General features: G+C 46.4%; 1 protein-coding gene across 1 annotated transcript; it reads right to left on the minus strand.

Moving 5' to 3' along the window:
* Positions 1-1,254: 1,254 nt before the first annotated feature.
* Positions 1,255-7,163, minus strand: Sap18 (Sin3A associated protein 18). Its single transcript, XM_005355426.2, has 4 exons — positions 7,006-7,163; positions 6,775-6,884; positions 2,896-3,018; positions 1,255-2,585 (listed from the first exon to the last, which is right to left on the minus strand). The coding sequence occupies exons 1-4, from the start codon at positions 7,132-7,134 to the stop codon at positions 2,432-2,434; spliced, it is 516 nt and encodes a 171-aa protein (XP_005355483.1). The 5' UTR covers positions 7,135-7,163; the 3' UTR covers positions 1,255-2,431.
* Positions 7,164-7,909: the final 746 nt, after the last annotated feature.

Raw genomic sequence — 7,909 nt, forward strand, 5'->3', positions numbered from 1 at the left:
TTCTCCGTAGCTTTTGGTTCCTGTCCTGGAACTAGCTCTTGTAGACCAGGCTGGCCTCGAACTCACAGAGATCCGCCTGTCTCTGCCTCCCGAGTGCTGGGACTAAAGGCGTGTGCCACCACTGCCAGGCTTCTTCCTTACATTTTTTTAAGAATCTGTCTCTTTGTATTTAAGTCACCTGTTGTCACTGCTGGAAAACTTGAGTGGAGCAAATCAGAAACAGCAAGTTTTTTTCCTAGTTTCTGATTACTATCTGAAAGTTCCCCTCGTTCAAATTATTTTAGTTGGGAACAACCAATAGCAGGACAGTTGGGTGTTCAAGGTCATCCTTAACTAGAGAGTTGCAGGACTACAGTAGAGACACCATCTTAAAAACGTTTTTTATTTAATTTAGTTGCTGTACATGAAGTTTCCTTGGAAGTGGTGAAAAGCTGCTGAACAGGGTTAGGACATCTCAACAACCTACAGTGCAGAGCAGAGGGACAGGCGGTCCTTCCCCCTTTGGAATCAACCAACAGCTGTGTGCCAAGCTCTGGGTTGCACATGCTGGATAGTGGCACACCCCTTTAATTGCAGCACTTGGGAGGCAGAGGCAGGTGGATCCATGAGAAACCAAAAAGTATCACCACAGGACCTTTCCAGGTGAATTGCTAAAGTGACTGAAGTGTTTGGTATTAAAAATGCTCTTTGTACTAGGTGTGGTCCCACATGCCTTTGACCTGGTGTAGAAAGCAGGTCATTTCTCCAAATTCTAGGCCAGTCTGGTCTACACAGTGAGACCCTGTCTCAAAATTGACCAAGGGTCAGAGAGAGAACTTGTTGCTTTTACAGAGAACCCTCTTGGTTCCTGGCATCCACATGCAGACTCACAACCAGTTGTCCACAATTGACACAACCCCCTGACCTCTGAAAGGACCATTCATACATGTGGTGCACATATTTGTAGGCAAACACCCATATACATAAAATAACGAAATTGTTAAGATGCACTTGGGGGCTAGTGAAGTGGCTCAGTGGGTAAAGTTGCCTGCTGCCCTGAGTGACAACCTCGGGACTCAACGGCGGAAGCAGAGAACCAGCTCCCAACGTTGTCCTAGTTCACGCTCCCCTTCCTCCAGATAAATGTCATTTTATTTTGATCTTAGGTTTTAGCTTAGTGCCCCTAGGAATTTCCTTATTTGAGGGGAAAAAAATCTGGGATTTTTAGTCTTCAGAGAATGGTTACCTGGACAACATTAATCCCAATGCAATAAATACTTTGAGAAGTTTATTTCATTGTCAACCCTAGGAAATCATAGCCATTGGCGAGTGTTTATGACAACAAACCCAACAGGCAGTCATTCTCTCTTAACCACCTTGAAAGTGGAAACTACCATGAATTTTTAAGATTGGAGTTTCTAATTGTGTATGAATTCAATAAAGCAGGGTCAGTTATTCCAAATGCCTGCCTTGAACTCAAGCAGGCACAGCCTTACCTGTGGACAGGAGTCAATCACTGCACCTCAGCTGTGGAGGTTTTGAGAAGGTACCTGGCACAGCTAAGCAGTAGGACAAGCCCAGCTGTCAGTAACTAGCTCTCCCTCCTCACTTGCCCTTCACACATGTGCCAGCACGCACATCGACACACCTGGTACTGAAACAAATGCCACCTAGTCCATGACTCAGCTGCTCAGCCATCTCAGCTGCCCTGCAGGCACTAGGTTTCGCAGTTCTCCCGCAGTTCACAGGACCTGCTTCCTTTCTCCCTCCACTCTCGGCTCTTGAAGGTAGTAGCTCACTGTAGCCTAGACCGAGTCATTTCCTCTCTCCACTACATGCATGCTTGATGCTGAGGTCAAGAGAAGGGCTCTCATCTAGAACTGGAGTTAGAATGTGAGCCATCACGGAGATGCTGGTAATAGGACCTGGGTTCTCTGCAAGAGCAACAAGTTTTCTTAACCAAAGTCATCTCTCCAGCTCTTGTCACCTAAGTGAGCCAAACTTTTCCAACACAAGATAGCTTCTTCAACTCGTCTTAGTCAGGCCTCTAGTCTAAGGTCACAAACATACTGCACCATTTTATACAAACTCCATGGCTTTCTTGTTCTGCCTCTTTAGGGCTTAAAATGCCCTCTGCTGCTTAATAAAAATCCATGAGTTGAGACTGCTCCCACGTCACCATTAACTTTCACAAATGGGCTAATTGCACACATGTATTTCACAATAGTTTTACACAGAATGCTAAGAGCACTTTTCTTTGTATTTTACAGAAGGATTTAAAACATACATTTTCTTTAATATACCAAAGTACATCCAACTCTAATTCCTAAATAAATGTGTTACAATTTGCTTAAAATTTAAAGGCTTAATGGCAAGGTTCAAGGGAGGAAAAGATTAAGTAAGTTTATTTTACAAACTGGCTGAAAAATAACTTCAAGAAAGTCAATAGAATTTAGTATGGTCTCATCCGTCCTGAAGGAGGGGCCCGATTTGGAGGAGTGATGGCTATATCCAGATAATCCCCTATTTGGAACTTCTGTGACTGCAGGGTCATGGAGTCATCAGTGCCCTTCCTGCCAGACATGGTGCTGCCAATCTCCTTAACTCTGTTGGAAAGGAAGTCAACTGTTAATAGACTAGAAATGCATCAGCAAACAGTACAGACTACAGAGAACAGGGAATGATCTATACATAACAAATTTCCAGAATGTAAGCACTTGAGCTCTGAATATAAACTGATGGGCACCACCACTGGCACTAAGATTATCCCAAAGCCAGGCCTGGCGGCTTATGATGTAATTCCAACACTGGAGCCTGAAACAGACTGAGAACATCCTCTTGACAGAGACATGGGGGTAGGGGGGAAATTCTTGCAAAGTCCAGAGATTACAGAAATTAAAGTAACAAGTCACCTACCGATATCCAGGTCTTTTAAGATCCATAAAAACAATTGCAAAATTGAAGTGTGTGCCCTTCTTTCTGGCTTCTGGGTAGACTTCCTTTACTAAACTAGTCAGTTCTTTCAGGGTTGCATCCATCCTAATTTTTTTGAAAAGATGATTGATAAACATTAGTATAACAAGGGCATAAAACCAGCACATAGTAAAGTCATACTCTAGGGCCCTTGCACTATGATTTACTGCAAGATGGCTGGCATGGAAAAGGCAATTTGCTACACAGTCCTGGCTACCTGTGTCAACCCAAGTGAAGGTCAGGAGAGAACCAATTCCACAGCTGTCCTCTGACCTCTTCAAGCATTTCGTGCAATATGCACAAACACACATTAAATAATAAATTAATTTGCCTCTGAATATATCCTGTGTTGTCCTCAATGCTAAAAACATCAATAAATTAATCTTGCTACAAGAGATTAAAGAGATTCCCACATAACTCTTCTGAGGCTACATAACAATATCTGGCTCAGTGATATACTTACCTACAAGAAAAACCAGTCCAAGTTATTCAACTACACAAACTGTCTAATTTCTAAGATAAATAATCTCTCATACATTACAGCCCCTAAAATCGAAATGCATCTTAGAATCAATGGGCAGGGACAGCATCTTCATAGGATATGCAATTTCTCGTTCTCTCATAGAATCCTAATGATGGAGGCAGAAGATGGCTTCTTAGCAGGTAAAGGTGCTTGCTGCCAAGCCTGATGACCTGAATTTGATCCAAGGAACCCACATCATGGAAAGACAGATGTAACTCCCACAACCTGCCCTCTGACCTCCACACACGTACCATGACACCCCACATGCCACATATATACGCAAAAGTGTAATGAAAATCTGCCAGTGAGATGCTCAGTAGGTAAAGGCACTTGCTGCACAAGCCTGCTGTCCTGGGTTCAATCCCCAGAATTCTCAAGTAAACGTGGAGAGAAGATATTCCAAAAGTTGCCCTCAGACTTCTACAAATGTTGTAGTACTTGCACACTGCACAACACAAAATAAAAAATGACTTTTTAAAGTCAAGGACATAGCCTGGCGATGGTGGCACACGCCTTTAATCCCAGCACTCGGGAGGCAGAGACAGGCAGATCTCTGAGTTCGAGACCAGCCTGGTCTACAGAGCTAGTTCCAGGACAGGCTCCAAAGCCACAGAGAAACCGTCTCGAAAAAAAAACAAAAAAATAAATAAATAAAGTCAAGGACATGAAACTTTAAGATAAACTATAGGCTCCTTTCTGCTAGTCTGATTAAAATAACCCACTCATTTAGCTGCCCCAGCTTGCCCTAATTAAGGCTTTCCATTCTAGCTCTTAAACACAGATGAAAATCCGTTACCTACCATGTTCAGCTGTGCTGAGTTCTACATCCTCAGCTCCAATCTATAAATGCTGGAGTGCCACCTGTTGTCACCTCTAGGGGAGGGTCTCCTGCATACAGTATATCACAGGATGCCAATGCCTGGCATCTTTTAAGTCCCAGTCTGTCATCAAGCTAATGAGTGACTTGTAGGTGTCAGTCACCAAGAAAGACAATACTTGATTATTATAAATACTTTGCTCACAAAGATACAAGTTAGATCAGCAAAGGCTCCCCCAAGCTGCCATCCTTATCTCACTACAGACATGGTTCACCTGTTTCCTCCCCACTGGGAACAGACAGAGCAGAGGTGGTCACACTCACGCTTGCACGCGCACACACACTTCAGCGGAATAAAGAAGTATACAAGCCCAGAAAAGGGAATGATATTTCTAGAAACAGATTAGAAGGTCTCCCCTATCTTTTCCCATGGGAATGTTCCAGACCAAAGGCCACTTTATGCACTGCAAGAGTACATACATACTGCTTTCTAGAACGCAATGAAATATAGCACAATTCTTACCCATCAAAAAATAATCACTGTGGCCTCTCTGCACGTTAAAATACAAAATTCAAGAGGAATTCTGGAAAACATTTTATGAGTATTCTGCTTGCATATGTTATGTGCACCATGTGTGTGCCTAATGTCTGTGTGAGGCAGGAGTGCACTGGATGACCTAGCGCTGGGAAGAGGCTGCTGTGAGCTCCCGACACGGGTGTGGGAACTGAACTCTGGCCCGTGAGCACTATTATCCACTCAGCTCTCTTCAGAACCTAAAAACCTTTTTCTTCTTTTTGAGACGGGGTGTCTGTGTAACAGTCCTGGCTGTTCTGCTGTTCCAGAACTCACTGCTGTCCTGGTCAGTTGTAGACCAGGTTGGCCTCAAACTCAATTCACCTGCCTCTGCCTCTCAAGTGCAGGGATTAAATAAAGGTGGGCACCACCACTGCCAAGGGTTGGGGGAGGGCGGAGTGCTGAAGAGCTGGCTCAGCAGTTAAGAGCACCTGATGCTTCTGCAAAGCCCTGTTCCAATTCCCAGCACTAACAGGGCAGCTTACAACCCCATGTTACTCCAGGGAACCTACCCCACTTCTACGCTCAATGGGCACCAGGCATTCATATGGTGCACACAAACACATGCAGGTAAAACACCCATATACGTAAAAATAAATTAAAAACTGAAAGATAGCATACTGAAACTATGACACAAAAATATGTAGTTCATGCCGAGTGTACTCCACATAAAGTCTTATTTTCTCAGAAGAGCTGCACAGAGACTGTGTAGTCAGAGTTGTGAAACTTCACACGGAAAGACTTTCACTGTGACCTTATGAAATTTTGCAATTGAATTTTACTTTCTCAGAATTCATATTCTATTCTTTAACTCTGAAAATTGAAATTTTGCCTTCAGTGAACTTCAACGCTGGCATAAACTATGAGGTGAGATAACTAATTTTCTTTTGTTTGGAGGCAACTTTCTAAAACTTAAGTAGGCTCTATGAGTCTGAATGGGCCTGAATTACCAGCCGAAAGTCGTAAGGATAAACTGAAGGATGCATACAGCTTCCAAGTAAAAAAACACTGCATTCCTTTTCTGTTGACACCCATGTGGTTCTCGAACAATACAGAGAGGTGACCTCTGAAAAGCTGTGCTCTGTGCAGAAAGGCAGTTCGTTACAAGCTCAGGGTGTAAGGAAAGTACTGACAAATTCGAAATCTTAGTCGTTGGGAAGACATACGGAATTTTAATATTTGGAAAGTGGCTTACATTAAGCCATTACTGAATTATTTCTTCAATCACTACCTTTTGTTTTGGGGGGTGTGCGTTTGAGATGGGGTCTCTGTGTAGCCCTGGCTGTGGGCTTCACCATGTAAACCAGGCTGGCCTCGAACACAGATCCACCAGAAACAAGAAATTACTGTTTGCATAACAGGTACAGAGTTTCTAGTTGTGATGTGTGTGAAAAGATTTTAAAAGTGGAGCACAGCTTCCAAAAGTCACAGAGGCAAATTTCTGGTTACATTTTGCGACAACAAAAATATATTAAAATTAGCTTTTACTGCTTTCCAAAACCCATTACGATGTTAACCCGACACAAAGCTTGTACGGTCCTAGCTGAGTGCACAGCCGTCTTCACTGAACCACCACCAAACGTTTTCACACCGAGTGCCAGAGCAGAAAGGACTCGGGTTTGCCGGTGCTGGGATACTTGAGGCGTCTCGGTGTCAACGCTCTGAGCACAGCTCGCAGCACCCAACTCCGGATCGTCTCCCATCTCGCCGTGGCATTTTAAACGACCTACGTGTTTCTGTACCCGGTAGCCATATGGCGGGAGCCGGGCCGGTCCGTCCGTTCCACCCTACCGTTTCCTCATCGCTCCCTAGAGCCTTCCGAGGCGGGTAAGCCCGCGTCCCTGCAAGGGGAGAGAGAGCCCGCTCCCCGGGGCGCAGCCCGCCAGGCCCCAGTCCCGGGCGGCTCACCAGGTGTAGATCTGCAGCTCGCTCGAGGGCACGTTCCCGCGGGAGAACTCGTCCATGCGGTGGTGGCGGCCGTTGTTGGTGGTGAAGACCCGCAGCAGGAGCGGGCAGGTCTGGGGAGAGGCGGGGAGTCAGCCCCGGCCGCGCCGCTTGGCCTTCCCGCCCACCCGCAGGCAGGCCGCGCCCGCCCGCCCGTCCGCCCGCCTCAGCCCCGCAGCGGCCCGCCGCCCGCACCTTCTCGCGGTCGATCGGCTTCTCGGGCTCCTTCTTAATCTCCTCCTGGGTAACGCGCGATTCCACCGCCATCTTCCTCCTTCGGCCCGGGAGACGCTCGCCCTGACCTCCGACCCCTGCAGCGAGCATGAGCTACTCGTTTCTCGCGAGGAAAGGCGCGAGGTTTTATAGCGGGCGACTGGCAGGGCGTGGCGTCAGCCGGCGCAGGCGCACTTCCCTGTGAGTGTAGCCTGGGCGCGCCTGCGTGTTACCGGGGGGTGGGGGGGCCGGTACACACGCATGCGCGGCGGTCTGCGCGCTGTCTCTAGGAAAGTTGTCTTAGTTGTTTTCTTTACGGGTCTGTCCACAGCCCAAGTCAGCTTAACGTGGCATTTACATACGCAGTGATGAAAATATGTAGAGAACACGAAAATCTTAAGAACATTCAGGTAAGATGTTAAAAAAATATGAGCAAGGTACTGACGTTGGTGATAAAAGGGGCGGGGACCCCTAAAGTAGACTGGTACTGCAAGGCCAGCAGAGAAATGCTTTTTCTGTAGGAGGTGGTGAAAGCGTCTGTACTGGGGAAGGGAATGAACACACAAAATTCAAGTCAGTTAGGCCCGGCAGTAGTGGGTCCATGCCTTCAACTCGGAGGCAGAGTCAAGCGAAGCTCTGTGAGGTCAGCCTAGCCTGCACAGTGAGTGCCAGCCAGGACAGCTAGGGCTCCGTAGAGAGACCATGTCTCAAAAACAATACGAAACTCCAAAAGCAAACAAAAAGAATGAATCAAAACCCGGAATGAAGGTTAGGAGGAAGTGTGGTGGCAGAGTACTCAGCTAGAACCTAGGAGGGAGGCCCTGGGTTCAAACCCAGCGCCCGCCCTCTATTAGCCTCTGGAGTCACAGACCTTATAAAATCGAGC

The sequence above is a fragment of the Microtus ochrogaster genome, chromosome 17 (genome assembly GCF_000317375.1).
Source record: "Microtus ochrogaster isolate Prairie Vole_2 chromosome 17, MicOch1.0, whole genome shotgun sequence".
Taxonomy (NCBI): domain Eukaryota; kingdom Metazoa; phylum Chordata; class Mammalia; order Rodentia; family Cricetidae; genus Microtus; species Microtus ochrogaster.

Bases quoted from the DNA above. Each gene is read 5' to 3' on its own strand.
- Sap18 (XM_005355426.2), bottom strand. From the start codon at position 7,134: ATGCTCGCTGCAGGGGTCGGAGGTCAGGGCGAGCGTCTCCCGGGCCGA. The intron at 3,019-6,774 runs GTGAGCCGCCCG...CAAAAAAATTAG, and splicing joins GAGCTGCAGATCTACACCTG to GATGGATGCAACCCTGAAAG. The intron at 2,586-2,895 runs GTAGGTGACTTG...CCTTTCCAACAG, and splicing joins CTTAAAAGACCTGGATATCG to AGTTAAGGAGATTGGCAGCA.